This window comes from Chlorocebus sabaeus, chromosome 11 (assembly GCF_047675955.1).
Source record: "Chlorocebus sabaeus isolate Y175 chromosome 11, mChlSab1.0.hap1, whole genome shotgun sequence".
Lineage (NCBI taxonomy): Eukaryota > Metazoa > Chordata > Mammalia > Primates > Cercopithecidae > Chlorocebus > Chlorocebus sabaeus.
Genome location: NC_132914.1, coordinates 120,423,896 through 120,445,841, shown reverse-complemented (window position 1 = coordinate 120,445,841; position 21,946 = coordinate 120,423,896). Strand labels below are relative to the sequence as shown.

General features: G+C 42.9%; 1 protein-coding gene across 9 annotated transcripts in view; it reads left to right on the top strand.

Annotated features, from left to right (window-relative positions):
- The window catches only part of MPHOSPH9 (M-phase phosphoprotein 9), an 83,392-nt gene that overhangs the window by 36,098 nt on the left and 25,348 nt on the right, over positions 1-21,946 (top strand). For all 9 annotated transcript variants that reach the window (XR_012094612.1, XM_037995578.2, XM_008005101.3 and 6 more), the window contains 4 exons: positions 114-201; positions 3,530-3,745; positions 17,608-17,655; positions 18,842-18,906. Coding sequence is in view for 8 of the 9 variants with exons in the window: in XM_037995578.2 (XP_037851506.1) it covers positions 114-201; positions 3,530-3,745; positions 17,608-17,655; positions 18,842-18,906 (417 nt within the window). In the remaining variant the exon portion in view is untranslated. The remainder of the gene's footprint in view (positions 1-113; positions 202-3,529; positions 3,746-17,607; positions 17,656-18,841; positions 18,907-21,946) is intronic.

The following is a 21,946-nucleotide window of genomic DNA, read 5'->3' as shown; positions in this document are numbered from 1 at the left end:
TAACACTGGAGAATTTGTCTTATGTTATATATTAGATAATTGGTTAGATTTATGTAATACTTTTAAAGGTAATAATTTTATCTTCTAATTGAAACTAAATTTATGGTTTTTAGATGTGGCCAATTAGATAGTGCTTTGCATGAAGCTACTTGTCGCGTGAGAACACTTGAAAATAAGAATAACTTACTGGAAATTGAAGTGGTAAGTACTCTTTTTTTGGTGGGAGTTCTGGTAAGACAAATGAATTATTTTATGATAACATCAGTTATGTTTCTTGTCTTTTTAAGGAAGGCTTATGAAGCTTGTATTTTTAGTGCTGTTGGCTTCATATAATACTATAAACTTTACCTTTTTTTTTTTTTTTTGAGACGGAGTCTCGCTCTGTCGTCCAGGCTGGAGTGCAGTGGCGCAATCTTGGCTCACTGCAAGCTCCACCTCCCAGGTTCACGCCATTCTCAACTGCCTTAGCGTCCTAAGTAGCTGAAACTGCAGGAGTCTGCCACCACGCCTGGCTAATTTTTTGTATTTTTTAGTAGAGATGGGTTTTCACCGTGTTAGCCAGGATGGTCTCCATCTCCTGACCTTGTGATCCTCCTGCCTCGGCCTCCCAAGTGCTGGGATTACTGGCATGAGCCACTGTGCCTTTTTTTTTTTTTTTTTTTTTTGAGGTGGAGTCTCACTCTGTCACCCAGACTGGAGTGCAGTTGTGCGATTTTGGCTCACTGCAACCTTTGCCTCCCAGTTTCAAGTGATTCTCCTGCCTCAGTGTCCCTAGTAGCTGGGACTACAGATGCATGCCACTGCGCCAGGCTAATTTTTGTATTTTTAGTAGAGACGGGGTTTCGCCATGATAGTCAGGCTGGTCTCTAACACCTGACCTTGTGATCCACCCGCCTCGGCCTCCCAAAGTGCTGGGATTATAGGTGTGAGCCACTGCACCTGGCCTAAACTTTACCCTTTTAAAACTTACCTTTGGCCAGGTGCGGTGGCTCATGTTAGTAATCCTAGCACTTTGGGAGACTGAGGTGAGAGGATTGCTTGAGCCCAGGAGTTCGAGACCAGCCTGGGTAACATACAGAGACCTCTGTCTCTACAAATTAGCTGGGCATGGTGGTGCACAGCTGTCGTCCCAGCTACTTGGGAGACTGAGGCAGGAGGATGACTTAATCCCAGGAAGTTGAGGCTGCAGTGACCATGATTGTACCACAGCACTGTAGCCTGGGCAAGAGAGCACAAGCCTGTCTCAAAAATTGTTTTTTAAATTTTTTGCGATATAATTTGCATACCATAAAACTTACCCTTTTAAAGTATACAATTCCACGAATTTTAGTATATTTAGAGTTGGGCATCCACCATAATCAATTTTAGGACATTTTCCTCCAAAAAAAAAAAAAATCCCCACCCCTTAGCCGTCACCCCCCGTCATTCTGTCCTTCCACACCCTGGCAACCACTACTCAGTTTTCTTTTTCTGTGCATGTGCCTTTTCTGAACATTGATATAAATGAAATCCTAGACTGACCTTTCGTGTCTGGCTTCTTCGCTTAGTGTAATATTTTCAGGGTTCATCCATGTTGTAACATATCAGTATTCATTCCTTTTTATGGCTGAATATGTTTCATTCTGTGAATAATACCCCATTTTTGTTTACATTCATCAGGTAATGTTTAGATTATATACTTTCTTGCTATTTAAATTATACTGCTATGAGTGTTTGTCTACAAGATTTTATGTGCCACATAAGTTTTTAGTTTACTTGGGTATATAACTAGAAGTGCATAAACTTTTTATGCTAAAATTACTTTTTACCCTCACGCATTACCAAGTTTTATTTTTTTACACATAACTTTTTTTCTTTCTGAACAAAGACCTTTGTTATTCCCTTTTGTAAGGCAATCTTTGTGTATTACCTTTGTGTAAGGCAGTCTTTTTAAGGGTCAAAAGTTTCTCAAAGTCTGTTTGCAAGTTTTATTTTTAATATCTATTAGAAGGTGAAATGCATAATAGCTATCACAGAGTAGTGTGTATATGTATGAGATACATATAACCTTATGAACAAAATTTTGGTAGAAAACATCTGTTTTGGTTTTCTGTTGAGACGGAGTCTCGCCCTTGTTGCCCAGGCTGGAGTGCAATGGTGTGATCTTGGCTCACTGCAACCTCCGCCTCCCTGGTTCAAGGGATTCTCCTGCCTCAGCCTCCTGAATAGCTGGGATTACAGATGCCCACCACCAAGCCCAGCTAATTTTTGTATTTTTAGTAGAGACAGGTTTTCACTGTGTTGGCCAGGCTGGTCTCGAACTCCTGACCTCAGGTGATCTGCCCGCTTCAGCCTCCCCAAGTGCTGGGGTTACAGGCACCCAGCCTATTTTGTTTTATATGTTGTTTTTATCTTTGCCTTTTTTTTTGGAGACAGGGTCTCACTTCGTCGCCCAGGCTAGAGTGCTGTGGAGCCATCATGGCTCCACTTGAGTCTCAACCTCTCGGGCTCAAGTGATCCTTCCACCTCAGCCTCCTGAGTAGTTGGGACTATAGGCATGCACCACCACACCCGACTGATTTTTAAAATTTTTTGTCAAGACAGGCTATGTGGCCCAGGCTGGTCTTAAACTCCTGGGCTCTAGCAGTCCTCCCAAAGTGCTGGGATTTCCGCTGTGAGCCACAGTGCCTGGCCTATTTGCTTTTTTAGTTCCTCTCCTCCTAAGCTTCATGACATTAGGGACTATTGTCTTTTTTGTTAATCTTAACATTTCTAGCAACCTAGTGCCTGGCACCTAGTGGGTATTCCAGAAATGATTGTTGAATGAATATTAACATATCAGATGGGTTTTGAATTTCCTGTATTTTCACAGTGAGAGAGTATGAAATGTTTTTCTCCTCCCTAAATGTTGATGTTGGGCAACAAAGTCCAGCTATGCTTTCAAAATAATTTCCCTAATAGCAGTGGTTATTTTTTCCTTATTAAAGTGAACTGTAGGAGCTATTAGGTGAGTCCTAGAATCAAAGTGCCATAGATGATAGTTTCCTGTATACCGTATGATAATGTCAGGGGCTGGTATTCCAGTAGAACTATTCTTTCTGGACTCTCCATCTCAGAATACAACAAAATAGATTTATTTATTTCCATCTCTATGTTTTGTTCATTTTTTAATGCCCATAATTTATTAGCTCTTATTGAGGCATCTATTTTTTCATTTAAAATAAATTTTGGGCTGGGCATGGTAGCTCATGCCTGTAATCCCAGCACTCTGGGAGGCTGCGACCTGTGGATTACTTGAGGTCAGGCTTTTGAGACCAGCCTGGCCAACATAGTGAAACCCTGTCTCTACCAAAAATACAAAAAATTAGCCAGGAGTGGTGGTGGGCGCCTGTAATCCCAGCTCTCGGGAGACTGAGGCAGGAGAATTGTTTGAACCCAGGAGGTGGAGGTTGCAGTAGGCCAAGATTGCGCTATTGTACTCCAGTTTGGGCAACAGAGCGAGACTCCCATCTCAAAAAAAGAAAAAAAAATGTTTGTCTTTGTTTTGTAGAATGATTTGAGAGAACGCTTCAGTGCAGCCAGCAGTGCTTCCAAACTTTTGCAGGAACGAATTGAGGAAATGAGAACAAGCAGTAAAGAAAAAGACAATACCATCATTCGACTAAAATCTAGACTGCAAGATTTAGAAGAAGCATTTGAGAATGCTTACAAACTCTCAGATGATAAAGAAGCTGAACTAAAACAAGAGAACAAAATGTTTCAAGATGTAAGTAACGAATAATAGTAACTTAATGATGTGATTGGCTAAAAGTAATTTAGGTATTATACTCTTACAAGTGATTATGACTTTCTAGGCTTATTTTATTATTTATTGATTTATTTTGAAACAGAGTCTCACTCTGACACCCAGGCTGGAGTGCAGTGGCACAAGCTCAACTCACTGCAGCTTTGACCTTCTGGGCTCCAGCGATCCTCTCACCTCAGCTTCCCAAGTAGCTAGAATTACAGGTGCCTACCACTGCGCCCAGCTAATTTTTGTATTGTTAGTAGAGTCGGGGTTTCCCCATGTTGGCCAGGCTGGTCTCGAACTCCTGACCTCAGGTGATTCACCTGCCTGGGCCTCCAAAAGTGCTGGGATTATAGGCATGAGCCACCGCACCTGGCCTTTATTTTAGTTTTACATAACTTTGCAGCAACTGTGAATATGTACCTTCCTAATGGAACCAATTGGGTCTTGCCTTGCAGCAAGAAGTCAGATACTTAGAACGATGGCATCACTCCCAGATCTTTCTGTTTCTAGCAGGTCAACTTAAAAAAAAAAAAAAAAGCCTGTGTCTGCATCAGGTCAACTTTCAAGCTATCTTAACATCTGTGTGTCTGGCAGGATAAAATGCTATGAACCAGATTTAGAGCAGGTTTGATTATATTTTTTCACTTTGGTATAATTTCACTTAAAATTTGGATTTGTATAACAGTGAAACTAGATTAGGTTTCAGGTTGCTTATTTTTTTCTAAATTTTTCTTTCTTTTTGTTCTTAGAGACAGGGTCTCGCCATGTTGTCCAGCCTGGCCTCAAGCCCCTGGGCTCAAGCAGTCTCCTCTCAGCCTTCTGAGTAGCTGGGTCTACAGGTGTGTGCCACTGCACCTGGCTTCTAAATTTTTCTTAACGTCCCTTTTCAGGATATTATGATACATAAGTAATCTGGAAGTATTTAGGCTGTTGAAGTTTTCCATCTAATTGCTTTAGATTTGCATCTCATGAAAAACAGCAGTCTTCCCTACTTACCTCTTAGTATCCTACCCTAAAGGCTGTTACTTTCAGCTCTTTTAGCTATTTCTTCTAGCATTTTCCTCCATGTTTACAAATAATATTCTTATATTGCTCTCTCATTTTTTTCCATCAGTTTCAGACACACTGACTTTCTCCTCTGCAGGGTCACAGTGTGGCTTTCTTACACCATTTGCTGCAACACAGACACTTCTGCTCCTTCCCATGTGATTCATGTATGTGTGTTTGTATGTGTGTATGTGTGTATATACACGTGTGTGTGTGTGTGTGTGTGTGTATATATATGTATTTTTTGAGATAGAATCCCTCTCTGTCGCCCAGGCTGGAGTGCAGTGGCATGATTTTGGCTCACTGCAACCTCTGCCTCCCAGGTTCAAGCAATTCTCCCTCAACCCCCTGAGTAGCTGGGACTACAGGTGCACGCCACCAGCTAATTTTTGTATTTCAGTAGAGACATGGTTTCACCATGCTGGCCAGGCTGGTCTCGATCTCTTGACCTCTTGATTTGCCCGCCCCAGCCTCCCAAAGTGCTGAGATTATAGGCGTGAAGCAGTATTTTTTTCTTTTAGTAATTTGTAAAATAATGGTGCGATTTATAATCAATAGTGTCTTAAAATGGAAATTATATATCATTTATTACATCTGTATAAATATTGTTCACAGTTAAGCTGTGGTAGTATACTGTAATTACATATTACCTTTCCTTTTCTTTTCTTTTCTTTTTTTTTTTTTTTTGAGACAGGGTCTCACTCTGTTGCCCAGGCTGGAGTGCAGTGGTGCGATCACAGCTCACTGACGCCTCAACCTCCCTGGGCTCAGGTGATTCTTCCACCTTGGCTTCCCAAGTTGCTAGGACCACAGGCACATGCCACTATTCCTGGACAATTATTTAACTTTTTTTTTTTTTTTTTTGAGATGGAGTCTTGCCTGGTTGCCCAGGCTGGAGTACAATGGCATGATCTCGACTCACTGCAACCTGTGCCTCCCAGGTTCAAGTGATGCCCCTGCCTCAGCCTCCTGAGTAGCTGGGATTACAGGTGCACACCACCATACTTGGCTAATTTTTGTATCATTGGTAGAGACAAGGTTTTGCCATGTTGCCCAGGCTGGTCTCAAACTCGTGGGCTCACGCGTTCCTCCCGCCTCAGCCTCTCAAAGTGCAGGGATTACAGGCATGTGCCACTGCACCCAGCCTTTTTCTCATCAAGCTGTTACCTCCTAGTTTTAGCTTCCATTGAGGAGTCTCGCCTCAAAGAAGCACATACTGTGGTGTTTTTTTTCTAATTTTGTATTCCTTCTGCATTTGACTGAAAGGAGCTTCCCTCTTTCCTTGACTTATCTATTATTTGCCTTTAGAGACAAGTCCTTGCTTTGTTGTCCAGGCTGGAGTAAACAATCCTTCTGCCTTAGCCTCCTGAGTAGCTAGGATCCTACTACTAAAGCGCATGTCCTTTACTTTGTTATATCAGTAAATAAGATTGATGGATTCTTATTTTACTCAGTGAATTACAGTTCTTTACCATGATTATTTTGATACTCATGGTGTCCCAAGTTTGGCCAGTGGGACACACATCAGGCTGGTCCCGTATCTTTTTGACATGCTTTTGTCATTCTTTGAGCATGTCCATATTTCCTGGCACAGCACTGTGTTCATCTTGTACTTTTCAAAGCCCCAGCCTAGAATCAGTCATTTTTTCTGTTGAGTTGTGGTTCTTTTTCATGGAAAATGGTATTCAGACCTTAAGATCTGGTACTAGGCCGAGTGTGATGGCTCACACCTATGATCCCAGCACTTTGGGTGGCTGAGGCGGGCGGATCACCTGAGGTCAGGAGTTTGAGACCAGCCTGGCCAATGTGGTGAAACTACTAAAAGTACAAAACATTAGCTAGGCATGGTGGTGCATGCCTGTATTCCCAGCTACTCGGGGTGCTGAGGCAGGAGAATCACTTGAACTGGTACTAAGTATATTCATTGCTACTGGGATGTCATTGTTTCTTTTTTTTTTTTTTTGAGACAAAGTTTCACTCTTGTTGCCCAGGCTAGAGTGCAATGGCACAATCTTGGCTCACCGCAACCTTCGCCTCCCAGGTTGAAGCGATTCTTCTGCCTCAGCCTCCTGAGTAGCTGGGATTTCAGGCTTGCACTACCATGCCCAGATAATTTTGTATTTTTAGTAGAAACGGGGTTTCTCCATGTTGGTCAGGCTGGTCTCGAACTCCCGACCTCAAGTAATCTGCCTGCCTCAGCCTCCCAAAGTGCTGAGATTACAGGCGTTAGCCACTGCGCACAGCCTGGGATGTCATTGTTTCTAATTATTCACAAACCCACCACAATTACGTTTGAGTAGCGATGAAGCAGCAAAGGATAGCTAGAATGCGTTGTTTTTAGCTGAAATTATATTAATGTAGCCAGTGATACACTGACTTTGCATTTATCATATCTAACACTTCAAGCATACAGAAAAGTATAGAGAATAATATAACGAATACCGTTCTAGCCTTCTCTAGATAGAATGAAACACTGTCTTCTTTTCCTCTCTTTTCCACCCTAGAGGTACCCACTTTGTTAAATATGCTGTGTTATCCTCATGCAGTTCTTTTTGCTTCTACTACATGTGCATGTGTTTGTAAACAATGTTTAGTAATGTTTTATGTGTTCTTGAGCTATGTATGAATTGTATTGCATTGCATATATCCTGCCGCAACCTGTCTTTTTCCCTTTCAACATTGTTTCTGAGATTTGCCATGTTGACACATTCAGCTTTTATTGATTCATTTCAATTTAAACATTTACATTGGAAATATTTTAGGTACATAAAAAGATACAAAGAATAATGTAACATACGTATGAATTCACCACCCATCTTAAGAAATAAAATACTACGGCCGGGCGCGGTGGCTCAAGCCTGTAATCCCAGCACTCTGGGAGGCCGAGACGGGCGGATCACGAGGTCAGGAGATCGTAGACCATCCTGGCTAACACGGTGAAACCTCGTCTCTACTAAAAAATACAAAAAACTAGCCGGGCGTGGTGGTGGGCGCCTGTAGTCCCAGCTACTTGGGAGGCTGAGGCAGGAGAATGGCGTGAACCCGGGAGGCGGAGCTTGCAGTGAGCTGAGATCCGGCCACTGCACTCCAGCCTGGGTGACAGAGCGAGACTCCGTCTCCAAAAAAAAAAAAAAAAGAAATAAAATACTACAAATGCGGTTGACATCCCCTGTGCACCCTTTTCTGATCAATTCTGTCTTCCTGGGAGTAACTGATCTAAATTGTGTAAATATCATTCCCTTGTCTTTGTATGGTCATATGTGTATGTATGTATCCTTAATTAGTGTTACTTCTTTGGCATATCTTGAAACTTTTATAAATGCTATCTGTACTGGGCCGGGCGCGGTGACTCACACCTGTAATCCCAGCACTTCAGGAGGCCAAGGCGAGTGGATCACGAGGTCAGGAGATTGAGACTCAGGAGGCTGAGGCAGGAGAATGATGTGAACTCGGGAGGCAGAGCTTGCAGTGAGCCGAGATTGCACCTCTGCACTCCAACCTGGGTGACAGAATGAGACTCCGTCTCAAAAAAAAAAAAAAATGCTGTTAATACTGTCTTTACTGTTTTTTTTGTTTTGTTTTGTTTTTTCCACTGTGTTAGTCAGGATGATCTCGATCTCCTGACCTCGCGATCCACCCACCTTGGCCTCCCGAAGTGCTGGGATTACAGGCCTGAGCCACCGCGCCTGGCCTTAATACCGTCTTTACTGTTTTGCAACTTTTTTCATTTGTGAGATTTGCCTAACTGAATACATGTAGTAGTAGCACAACTTCATTTGTGTTCGTTCCTGTGTCGTCCATCATGTGGCTCTTCCACAGTATATTTGTCCACTTTCCTTTTGCCAGTTTGTCACTGCTGTTAGGAGCAACACTACTATGAACATTTCTACTATGTGGCTCCCTATGCCAATGTGTGCAAGCACTTCTAGGGTATTGTTCTAGCTGCCATAGCTCTAAAACTCATAACCTCAAATCTTGACATATTCTGCTCATGAACTCTGTTGTTCAGGAGCTTGTACTGGGCCCAGCAGGGACAGCCTGCCTGCTCTGCAGTATCTAGGACCTCAGCTAGAAACTTAAGGACTGGGTGTTGGAATCTTCTGAAGGGCATGTTCTGTCGTGAATGGTGGCTGTCAGCTAAGGCCACAGTTCCTCTCTGTGTGGTTAGGTTGGGTTTCTTTGCAACATGATGGCTTACTACTAAAGACAAGTGTCCTGAAAGAGCATCCCAGCGCTACATTGCCTTTTATGACCTTGCCTTGGAAACTGTACAGCATCACTTGTACCACATTCTATTTTTTTGAGACAGGGTCTTACTCTGTCATTCAAGCTGGAGTGCAGTAGCTTGATTATAGTTTACAGGAGCCTTGACGTTCTGGCTCAAGTAATCCTCCTGCCTCACCCCTCAGAGTAGCTAGGACTATAGGCGTATGTCACCACACCTGGCTAATTATTTACTTTTATGTTTACTATTTATTTTCTTTTCTTTTGTTTTCTTTTCTTTTGTTTTCTTTTGTTTTCTTTTATTGAGATGGAGTTTTGCTCTTGTTGTCCATGCAGGAGTGCAGTGGCGCTATCTCGGCTCACTGCAACCTCTGCCTTCCAGGTTCAAGGGATTCCCCTGCCTCAGCCTCCTGCGTGGCTGGGAGTACAGGTGCACACCACCATGCCTGGCTAATTTTTTGTATTTTAGTAGGAGATGGGTTTTCACAATGTTGACCAGAATGGTCTCGATCTCCTGATCTCAGGTGATCCGCCCACCTCAGCCTCCCAAAGTGCTGGGATTATAGGTATGAGCCACTGTGCCCGGCCTGTATTCTATTTTTTAAACAATCCCAAAATCCTGCATAGGTTCAAGGGGAGAGAAAATGGATATCATCTCTTAATGGAACACAGCAAGGTTCTGCAAGAGCTTATGGGACTGGAAATATTGCTATGGCTGTTACTGGGAAATATAGCCTGTTATAATAGTCTCTTTCTCTGAATGCAGTGACTGGGACATAGAATATGAGCTTTGTTATCTTTTTTAGATATTGCTAAATTGCTTTCTGAAATGGTTGTACCAGTTTATTTTCCTGCCAGTATTGTATGATAATTCTTATTTTTCTAGATTATGTCCAGTGCTTGGTATTGTCAAGCCTTTTAATTTTTCAAGTGCGATTAAGAGGAAATGGTTATATGTATTGCATCCATCTTCTTTTGGCCTGTGGCTTGCTTTTCACTTTATTTGTGGTATTTTTATGGGATACAAGTTTTGGGTGTTTTTTGTTTGTTTTTGAGATGGAGTCTTGCTCTTGTTGTCCAGGCTGGAGTGCAATGGTGCAATCTTGGTTCACTGCAACCTCTGCCTCCTGGCTTCAAGCAATCTCCTGCCTCAACCTCCCAAATAGCTGGGATTACAGGCACCCATCACCACGCCTGGCTAATTTTTTTTGTATTTTTAGTAGAGACGGAGTTTCACCATGTTGGCCAGGCTGGTCTTGAACACCTGACCTCAGGTGATTCTCCTGCCTCAGTCTGCCAAAGTGTTGGGATTATAGGTGCAAGCCACTGCATCCAGCCCAGAATTACCTCTTATATAATATATGGTATGAGTAGGAATGGAACTTGATCCTTCCTGCCCCCGATGATTAACCAGTTGTCCCAGAATCATTTTTTAATAGATTATCCTTCCCTTACGGACTTATGTTGTACGTTATATTTCCTTCTCGTGTAAATCTGTTTTGAGGCTCTGAGCTGTTCCATTGGTCTGTCTCTGAATTGGAACCACATCATGTTAATTATTAGTATTTTATAACAGGTGTTGATTTTTGGTGTCATTTTCTTATCTCGTTTTTTTGCTCTTGTAAAAATTATTTTGCCTATTCTTGACTTTGTTTTGTTTCATACAAGTAATACCGTCAGTATGTCACTCTGCTTTTGGTTGGAATTGCACTGAATTTACAGATTTATTTGGAGACAGCTGAGACTTGAAATACTGATTCTTGGCCGGGCGCGATGGCTCAAGCCTGTAATCCCAGCACTTTGGGAGGCCGAAACGGGCGGATCATGAGGTCAGGAGATCGAGACCATCCTGGCTAACATAGTGAAACCTCGTCTCTACTAAAAAAAAAAAATACAAAAAACTAGCCGGGTGAGGTGGCGTGCGCCTGTAGTCCTAGCTACTTGGGAGGCTGAGGCAGGAGAATGGCGTAAACCCAGGAGGCGGAGCTTGCAGTGAGCTGAGATCCGGCCACTGCACTCCAGCCTGGGCGACAGAGCGAGACTCCGTCTCAAAAAAAAAAAAAAAAAAAAAAGAAATACTGATTCTTCCCATATGTGAACGTGGTTTAAATCTCAAGTATTTTTCTTTTTTAAAAATTAAGGCCTTTTACATCCTTTGTTCGTTTTTTTCTTGAAGTATATCGTATTCTAGTATTTATGTATTTCTAAATAATGTACTGATGTTGTTCTTTCTTTCTTTTTTTTGAGACGGAGTTTTGCTCTTATATTGCACATGTTGGAGTGCAATGGCGCAATCTCGGCACACCGCAGCCTCTGCCTCCTGGGTTCAAGCGATTCTCCTGCCTCAGCCTACCAAGTAGCTGGGATTATAGGTGTGCACCACCACGCTTGGCTAGTTTTTTGTATTTTCAGTGGAAACAGGGTTTCACCATGTTAGCCATGGCTGGTCTCGGACTCCTGACCTCAGGTGATCCGCCCACCTCAGCCTCCTAAGGTGCTGGGATTACAGGCGTAAGCCACCGCCCCTGGCCTCTTTCTTTCTTTTTTGACACGGAGTCTTGTTCTGTCGCCCAGGCTGGAGGGCAGTGACATGATCTTGGCTCACTGCAACCTCCACTTCCTAGGTTCAAATGATTTTCTTGCCTCAGCCTCCTGAGTAGCTGGGGTTATAGGCGCATGCCACCATGCCTAGCTAATTTTTGCATTTTTAGTAGAGACAGGGTTTCACCATATTGGCCAGGCTGGCCTCGAACTCCTGACCTCAGGTGATCCACCTGCCTCGGCCTCCCGAAGGGCTGGGATTACAGGTATGAGCCCCTGCGGCCAGCTTGATATTATTATTTCTGGAATTTTACATATTATCTGTAATTGTGGTGGATGAAGATCTAGGTCCTAGCTGAAGATGAAGATCCAGATCCTGATTGTGATTCTGGGTATATGTTTTCTTCAGATTTGAAGGCTTTGTTTTATTGCCTATGACATGATCGATTCTTTTCCTTTCTCTCCCTTCCCATGGCTTTCAAAGTTTCAAGCCTGCAGAAAAGTTGTAAGAATGATACAATGAAAACCTTTGTATATTCTTTACCTAGATTTACCAGTTGTATCTTACAGCATTGCTTTGTCTCCATAGAGATACAAACTTTTTTCTTTTGCTGAACTATATTTGAGAGTAAATTAGACACTATGATAATTTACCCTTAAATACCTCAACAGGTATCTCTGAAGAACAGAGACATTCTGTATAATCTCAATGTACTTTTCATCCTCAGGAAACTTAACATTGATATAATACTAATATCTAAATACATTGTCTATATTCAAATGTTGCCAGTTGTCTAAATAATATCCTTTATAGATGTTTTTGTTTTTTACTTTTTAATCCAGAATCCAATCAAGGATCACACACTGCATTTATTGTTATTATTTTTTTGAGACAGGGTCTCACTCTGTCACTCAGGCTGGAGTACAGTAGGCATATTCATAGCTCACTGCAGCCTCAACCTCCAGGGCTCAAGTGATCCTCTTACGTCAGCCTCTCGGATAGCTGAGACTACAGGCACTACAGGCTATCACACCTGGCTAATTTTATATTTTTGTAGAGATGAGGTCTCACTATGTTGCCCTTGCTGGTCTCCAACTCCTGAGCTCAAGCGATACTCCCACACTGGCCTCCCAAAGTGCTGGAATTACAGGCATGAGCCAACGTGCCTGGCCCACATTGCATTTAATAATCATGTTTCTCATTCCTTTTGAATGTGGTTCTTTTTTTCTCTTTCTGGAAGTTTTTTAGGATCATCTTTTTATCCTTGGTATGCCGAAATTTTCTAACAATATATATATATATATTTTTTAAGTTTCTAGTAACTTTTTCTGATTGATCATTTTTAGTAGCTTTTTGTTCCTGTTTTGAGACTAATGTTATTTCTTTCAGAATATTATGGCTTCCATTAGACAGTTTCTGTAGTGTTCATTATTCTGAGTTAACCTTTTTTTTTTTTTTTTTTTTGAGATGGAGTCTTGCTCTGTTGCCCAGGCTGGAGTGCAGTGGCAGGATCTCGGCTCACTGCAAGCTCCGCCTCCCAGGTTCACGCCATTCTCCTGCCTCAGCCTCCCGAGTAGGTGAGACTACAGGCACCCGCAGCCACCCCTGGCTAATTTTTTATTTTTAGTAGAGACGGGGTTTCACCATGTTGGCCAGGATGGTCTCGAGCTCCTGCCCTCGTGATCCACCTGCTTTGGCCTCCCAAAGTGCTGGTATTACAGGCGTGAGCCACTGCGCCCGGACTTAACCTTTTGTTTTGATTTGAAGTATGTTTCATATTTAATGTATTTTTCCAAGTGTTGGTTCTTTTGCAGGCTCACATTTAAGGGGCACTACTAGGCTGGGTGTGGTGGCTCACACCTATAATCTCAGTGCTTTGGGAGGCTGAGATGGGCGAATCACTTGAGGCCAGGAATTTGAGACCAGCCTGGCCAACATGGCGAAACCCTGTCTCTACTGAGAATAGAAAAATTAGCTGGACGTGGTGGTCCACATCTGTAATCCCAGCTACTCAGGAGGCCTGAAGCATGAGAATTGCTTGAACCCAAGAGGTGGAGGTTGCAGTGAGTTGAGATCACACAACTGCACTCCAGCCTGGGTGACAGAGTGAGACTCTCTCAAAAGATAAAAAATAAATTAAATAAATAAAAGTGAAGCAGTATAAAAAGCTATTGAAAGACTCTGAGTGCATGGATGGGACTTAGTTCTTGGTAGCCTTCATTTTCAGGCAATTGTAGAGTCACGTGCCAGTCATTTTGTTAGGGGACCTCCAGATGTGAATGTTTAGAGGTTTTTTTTTCTGGGGTTGTTCAGTTTTCCTAAAGACAGATCTTACAGTCTCTTGCCTGGGACCTATCAGTCAGACTCTGGCAGTGAAGGAGCGGGAAGTCAGCCTTTTTAAAAAGAAAAAAATTGTTTATTAATATATTTGTTTTAGAGACAGGTCTCACCTTGTCACCTAGACTGGAGTGCAGTGGTGTGATCGTAGTTCACTGCATCTTCAACCCCCTGGGCTCGAGGAATCTTCCTGCCTCAGCCTCCTGAGTAGCTGGGACTATAGGCACATGCCACCAGGACTGGCTAATTTTTAAATTTTTTGTAGAGATGGCGTCTTGCTATATTGCGCAGGCTGGTCTCCAATTCTTGGGCTCAAGTGATATTCCTCGGCCTCTCAAAGTGCTAGGATTATAGGTGTGACCTGCCCTGGGTGTTTTTGAAGTCTTTTACTTAGTCATTTTCTCTTTATCCTCTGCCTCCCACTCCACTATTATCCTTGGATTTCCAAAGTTCCATTTCTCTCCCTATTCATTTTCTCCTGCTGTCCTGCCACCTGGGTGAACAGTCTACTGGTGTATGGGATGTGTCCTGGGCTCTGACTACATAAGGAATTTCAACCAGTTCTCTGTGGTCAGCCCTGTGCCTAAACCCTGTCCATCTCTAAACCTGGGTTTCAAGGTGGGCACCTCTCACAGTGATGCCAACATCAGCCTACTTTTCATCAGCATTCCCGGATTCAGGCACTTGGGGTTGTATCTCCCTCTACCCTGCTAAAGCACTTTATTTCTTTTTCTTTTCTGTTTTTTTTCCTGAGACGGAGTCTTGCTCTGTCACTCAGGCTGGAGTGCAGTGGCGCTATCTTGGTTCACTGTAAGCTCTGCCTCCCAAGTTCAAGCAATTTTCCTGCCTCAGCCTCCCGAGTAGCTGGGACTACAGGTGTATGCCACCACAGCTGGCTAATTTTTGTATTTTTAGTAGAGACAGGGTTTCGCCATGTTGGCCAGGCTGGTCTTGAACTCCTGGCCTCAGGTGATCCGCCCACCTCAGCCTCCCAAAGTGCTGGAATTACAGGCATGAGCCACTGTGCGCGGTCAACACTTTGTTTTCTTTTCAATCTTCTAAGACTTTTATTGAAATCTCTTACCTGTTACTGTCACCTCTTTTGTTTTGTCTTTAATTTCTTCATTGTTAGTTTAGTGGACTCTCAGGGTGAAAAGGAGAAAATTCTATTTTTCATTTGTCATCTTGAACTAGAAATCTCACATATGTATTCTTATATTTTTATTTATTTATTTATTGAGACAGAGTCTCTCTCTTTCACCCAGGCTGGAGTGCAGTGGCGCGATCTCGGCTTACTGCAAGCTCCACCTCCCGGGTTCACGCCATTCTCCTGCCTCGGCCTCCTGAGAAGCTGGGACTACAGGTGCCCGCCACCACGCCCAGCTAATTTTTTGTATTTTTAGTAGGGACGGGGTTTCAGCATGTTAGCCAGGATGGTTTCGATCTCCTGACCCTGTGATTCGGTCGCCTTGGCCTCCCAAAGTGCTGGGATTACAGGCATGAGTCACCACACCTGGTCTATTTTTATTTTTTAAAATATTTTTGGGCCAGGCATGGTGGCTCATGCCTGTAATACCAGCATTTTGGGAGGCCAAGACGGGCAGATCACCTGAGGTCAGGAGTTCAAGACCAGCCTGACCAACATGGAGAAACCCTGTCTCTACTAAAAATACAAAATTAGTCAGGCGTGGTGGCACATGCCTGTAATTCCAGCTACTTGGGAGGCTGAGGCAGGAGAATCGCTTGAACTCGGAAGGCGAAGGTCGTAATGAGCCGAGATCATGCTACTGCATGCCAGCCTGGGTGACAGAGTGGGACTCCGTCTCAAAAGAAAAAAGGAAAAAACAACAAAAAATATTTTTGGTAGAGATGGAGTTTCACCATATTGGCCAGGCTGGTCTCGAACTCCTGACCTCAAGTGATCCTCCTGCTTTGGCCTCCCAAAGTGCTAGGATTACAGGTGTCAGCCACCGCACCCAGCCTCTTATTTATTTTTGAGACAGGGTGTTGCTCTGTCACTCAGGCTAGAGTGCAGTAGTGCCCTCTCGGCTCACTACAATCTCTGCCTCCTGGGTTCAAGCAATTCTCCCACCTCCGCCACCCAAGTAGGCAGGATTACAGGCAGGCGCCACTGCACCCAGCTAATCTTTTTTATATTTTTAGTAGAGACAAGGTTTTGCTATGTTGGCCAGGCTGGTCTTGAACTCCTCAGCTCAAGTGATCCGCCCACCTTGGCCTCCCAAAGAGCTGGGATTGCAGGCGTAAGCCTCTGTGCCCAGCCTCACATGTATATATTTTTAAATAAAGACTTTGGCATTGTGCTTTTACTGTGTAGAACTAACTTAGCAAAAAGTAACATACCATAGGCCAGGTGTGGAGGCTCACACCTATAATCCCAGCACTTTGGGAGGCCAAGGCAGGTGGATCTCTTGAGGTCAGGAGTACGAGACAAGCCTGGCCAACATGATCAGATGCCGTCTCTACTAAAAATACAAAAATTAGCTGAGCATGGTGGCACATGCATGTAATTCCAGCTACTCAGGAGGCTGAGGTACTAGAATTGCTTGAATCTGGGAGGTGGAGGTTGCAGTGAGCTGAGATCATGCCACTGCATTTCAGGCTGGGTGACGGAGCGAGACTCTAGCTCAAAAAAAAAAAAAAAAAAAAAGGCTGAACACGGTGGCTCACACCTGTAATCCCAGCACTTTGGGAGGCTGAGGTGGGCGGATATGAGGTCAAGAGATCGAGACCATCCTGGCCAACATGATGAGACCCCCGTCTCTACTAAAAATACACAAATTAGCTGGGCCTGGTGGCAGGCGCCTATAGTCTCAGCTACTCGGGAGGCTGAGGCAGGACAATTGCTTGAACCAGGGAGGCAGAGGTTGCAGTGAGCCGCTGCACATCAGCCTGGTGACAGAGCAAGACTCCATCTAAAAAATAAATAAATAAAAAATAAAAGTAATAGTTCCAAAAAGAGCAATGCAAATTTTAGTCTTTTAAAATACTTAAATGGTATTGATATTTTATTTTGAGACAGGGTCGCAGTGGTGCAATCTCACTGCAAGCCTCACTGCAAGCTCACTGCAGTCTCAACCTCCCAGGCTCAGGTGAGCCTCCTGAATCTATAAGCATGTATCTCCATGTTCAGCTATTTTTATTTTAAGACGGAGTCTGTCTTTGTCCCCCAGGTTAGAATGCAGTGGCACGATCATAGCTCACTGTAGCCTTGAACTCTTGAACTTTCAGGCTCAAGCAATCCTTCCACCTCAGCCTCCCAAAGTGCTAGGATTACAGGCGTGAGCCACCGAGCCCAGCTCTTTTTTTTTGAAGAGGCAAGGTCTTGCTCTGTTCCCTAGGCTGATCTCCAGCTCCGGGCCTCAAGTGATCTTCCCTCCTCAGCCTCCCAAAGTGTTGGGATTATGGGTATGAGCCACTGCATCCACCTTTATTTAAATATTATTTGATATTTAAATAATATTTGATAATTAAATAATATCAAATGTATAGAAACCATTCCAGAAATTGAGAATTGTCCCATTCCCTTTACATTGAATAACTAGTTTTCTATTGACCTTTCTCTTTCATGACATTGGCATTTTTGAAGGCTATAGGCAGTTATTTTGTAGACTGTACCTCAGTTGGTAGAATAACGTTGAATTTTGTGGTTTTTTTTTTTTCCTTGTAGCTTTTAGGAGAGTATGAGTCCCTTGGAAAAGAACACAGGAGAGTAAAGGTAAGGGGTAATGGTTTATGTTCTAGATTTCATGCAGATTTCATGCAGAGGTAGAAACACTGGATTGGAAATCAAGGGATCTGACTCTTCCTCCTCCTTGCACCCCTTCATGCACCCTCCGTAGCTGTTGGAACTAGAACCTTGCTCATCCTGTTTCAGTATCCTTATTTTCAAATACCTGCCCCATTTAACTGACAAGTTTGGTAGATTCATTCATCTAACAAATATTTATTGAATGGCTATTGCATTTGAAATGAAATTGTTCAAAAGAGTATAAGGTACCATACAGATGCAAATTATTATTTAATACTGTTTGTTTTGTGACACCCAGGTTGGAGTGCGGTGGTGTGATCTCAGCTCACCACAACCTCTGCCTCCTGGGTTCAAGCGATTCTTCTGCCTTAGCCTCCCAAGTAGCTGAGATTACAGGTGTGCGCCACCATGCCCAGCTAATTTTTATATTTTTAGTAGAGATGGGATTTCACCACGTTGGCCAGGCTGGTCTCCAATTCCTGACCTCAAGTGATCCACCCGTGTCAGCCTTCCTGAGTGCTGGGATTACAGGCATGAGCCACTGCACCCAGCCATTTAATACTGATTAAATATCAAGCTTTGATTTTCACTGCATTAGCTTTTGGTAGGGTTGAGTTTATTGATTATGTTTGAATTCTTTATGAAAGCTCTGTTTGGAGACTACGTATTTGCATTCAGTAAAACCCTTCAACGATGGTGTTAAGTGGGGCCTAGGTATTTCTGTTGCACAGAATGGAGGGTTGTGGTTATTGAAGCTTACCAAAAAGGCCTGCATAGCTTGGCAGTCAAACCGTTCTGAGGGTTCAGGAGCAGATCCCATGATATCTAATCTCATTGAAAATATTTGTTTTACCCTCCTTCTGAGGTTTTAGTCAAGTTATTTTAACACTGGTTTATTTCTAATAAAGCCAAGTATAATGGGCTGTGTCTGTTACCCAGGGCACTTACACAGAGTGACTTGTATAGGCTGGTGCTTTCCTCTCGTTTGTTTTCCTTGAACTGTTGGTCCTGGCTGTATGGTTTATGCCCTACTTGCTAAGTATGGTTGGTAGCTAGTCGGTTTAGCCTTAGATTGATTTTCTTTTATGCATTTTAAAATGATACATCTGAATATTTGTCTTCAGTTATCTGAATTTCTCCTTTATTTCCATAGGATGCATTAAATACAACTGAAAACAAATTGCTTGATGCATATACTCAGATTTCTGATTTGAAAAGGTAAAATGTATTATCTTACTAATGTACACATACCTCAATTGTTCTTTTATGTGTCTGTATTGAACATGATAAGAAAGAATTTTTTCTTGAGGATTTTTTGTTATTGTTGTTTGAGATGGAGTCTCGCTCTGTCACCCAGGCTGTAGTGCAGTGGCCGGATCTCAGCTCACTGCAAGCTTCGCCTCCCAGGTTTACGCCATTCTCCTGCCTCAGCCTCCCAAGTAGCTGGGACTACAGGCACCCGCCACCTCGCCCGGCTAGTTTTTTGTATTTTAGTAGAGACGGGGTTTCACCATGTTAGCCAGGATGGTCTCGATCTCCTGACCTCGTGATCCACCTGTCTCAGCCTCCCAAAGTGCTGGGATTACAGGCTTGGGCCACCGCGCCCTGCCTCTTGAGGATTTTTAAGCAGTTTGAGAGCTAGTTTTATCTTAATTTTCCCTTGACATGGAAATACATTTCATTTTAGCCAAACAAGATTTCTTCTTTCTCTCTCTCTCTCTCTTTTTTTTTTTTTTTCTTTTTTTTTTTAAGAGACAGGGTCTCAATATGCTGCCTAGGTTGACTGTGAATTCCTGGGCTCAAGCAATCTTCCTGCCTCAGCTTCCTGAATAATTGGGACTACAAGTGCTCATCATCATGGCTGGCTGATTTTTTTGTTGTTGTCGTTGATACAGAGTCTTACTCTGTCACTCAGGCTGGAGTGCAGTGGCACAATCTCGGCTCACTGCAACCTCCTCCTCTTGGGTTCAAGCAATTCTCCTGCCTCAGTCTCCTGAGTAGCTGGGACTATAGGAGTGCGCCACCACACCCAGCTAATTTTTTGTATTTTTGATAGAGACAGGGTTTCGCCATATTGGCCAGGCTGGTCTTGAACTCCTGACCTCAAGTGATCCGCCTGCCTCGGCTTGCCAGATTGCTGGGATTATAGGCGTAAGCCATGGAGCCTAGCAAGCCTGGCTGATTTTTAAAAACTTTTTTTAGAAGTAGGGTTTTGCTATGTTGCCCTGGCTAGTCTCAGTCTCTCGGCCTCAAGTGATCCTCTCGCTTCATCCACACAAAGTGCTGGGATTACAGGCATGCGCTACTGCACCTGGTTTCAAACAAGATGTTTTAAGTGATTAAAAGGTATTGGTGGTTGTGCCTCAGAGGCGGATATTTTCCTAAACATTGTGTATTTTTTTCAGCATAGGTTAAAATCCAAATGATATTTAACCACTGGAAAGAACTTTTAAGAAGCAGCTTAGTTCACGGAATTATGTTTGTGCTTCAAAAAGAAAACAGCATTAACACCAAAATTGTGGTCATCTACTTTCAGAAAGACCTGGTTGGAGACTGTATTAATGATCTGATTTGTTTAATTAGGTAGGGACAGAATCGTAAATGATATCTATTGCAAATGATTAGAAATATCCGAACTGGGTTGGGTGCAGTGGCTCACGCCTGTAATCTCAGCACTTTGGGAGACTGAGGTGGGAAGATTACCTGAGGTCAGGAGTTCAAGACCAGCCTGGCCAACATGGCAAAACCCTTTCTCTACTAAAAATACAAAAATTAGCTGGGCATGATGGTGCACGCCTGTAATCCCTGCTACTCAGGAGGGTGAGGCAGGAGAATCGCTTGAACTCTGGAGACGGAGGTTGCAGTGAGCCAAGATTACGCCACTGCACTCCAGCCTGGGTGACAGAGCAAGACTGTCTCCCCCCTACTGCCCCCGCCCCCCCAAAAAATGAAAGATAGAAAAGAGAAATATTTAAACTGGTTCAAAAGCAAATTTTATGTTTGTATTTGGATATAAGTAATATCCCTTATTTAGAAATTCTACTGCAGTCTTAAGTTCTCATAGAGAAGAACAGAAATGCTGTCTAGGTTTCTCATCTGCCTCTCTTCTGTGATTCATTCAGTTCTAGTGATAAGTTTCTTATCAGATTGGTATAAAACATCAGCCTTGTTAGAGCTATTATTTCTCAAACCTTCCTTGCATCAGAGTAGGTAAGAATTCGAGTTTGAAAGGTAAAATGAAGTCATACACAGAGCTTAAAAGAACAAGCCAGGCATGGCAGCGTGCACCTGTACTCCCAGCTACTTGGGAGACTGAGGCAAGAGCATCTCTTAAGCACAGGGATTTGAGGCTGCAGCAAGCAATGATCATGCCAGTGCACTCCAGCCTGGGTGACAGAGTGAGACCTCATCTCTTAAAGGGGGGAAGAAAGAACAGCATGAATGCCAGGATATCTTTAAAATAGTTGGCCAGAGTAGTTATTTCCTGTTGGTAAACTTGAAAATAGGCTTTTATTTTGAACATGGCACAAATCAGGTGAAATACCTGTAGGTTGTTTGCAATATTTTAGCCTTGGCTTCTTTTAAAAATTAGAAAGGTTTTTATTTTTTATTTTTTATTATTTTTTTTAAAGCTCTGTTTTTGGAAGTTAAGCCTGCTTCCTCGTTTGTGAAAGTGCTACCTATTGTATGCATGGTTATATACATATTAGGATTAAACACATTAGAATGCAGTTTATTTGACAATTTAATTTTATATTTATTTATAAGTGTTATGTTTTGATCTGTAGTCAAATTTATATAACTTGTGATATTAAGTCCATTTGTTCCTTTTTATTCAGTTGTATGGGAAATGTTCCTTTGTAGAGTTTTAATGTATTTGTTTTTCTGTTTTTCTATTTATAGTCACTGATTTTTGTTTAGCTTTTGTTTTATTTTTTTTTCTTTTTTGAGACAGAGTCTTGCTCTGTCGCCCAGGCTGGAGTGAAGTGGTGTGATAATGGCTCCCTGCAACCTCCACCGCCCGGGTTCAAGCTGATTCTCCTGCCTTGGTCTCCCGAGTAACTAGGATTACAGGCGAATGCCACCACACCTGGCTGATTTTGTATTTTTAGTAGAGATAGGGGTTTCACCGTGCTGGCCAGGCTAGTCTTGAACTCCTGACCTCAGATGATCCACCCACCTTGGCCTACCAAAGTGTTGGGATTACGGGTGTGAGCCACCGCACCTGGCCTATTTAGCTTTTTAAATAATGGTGATG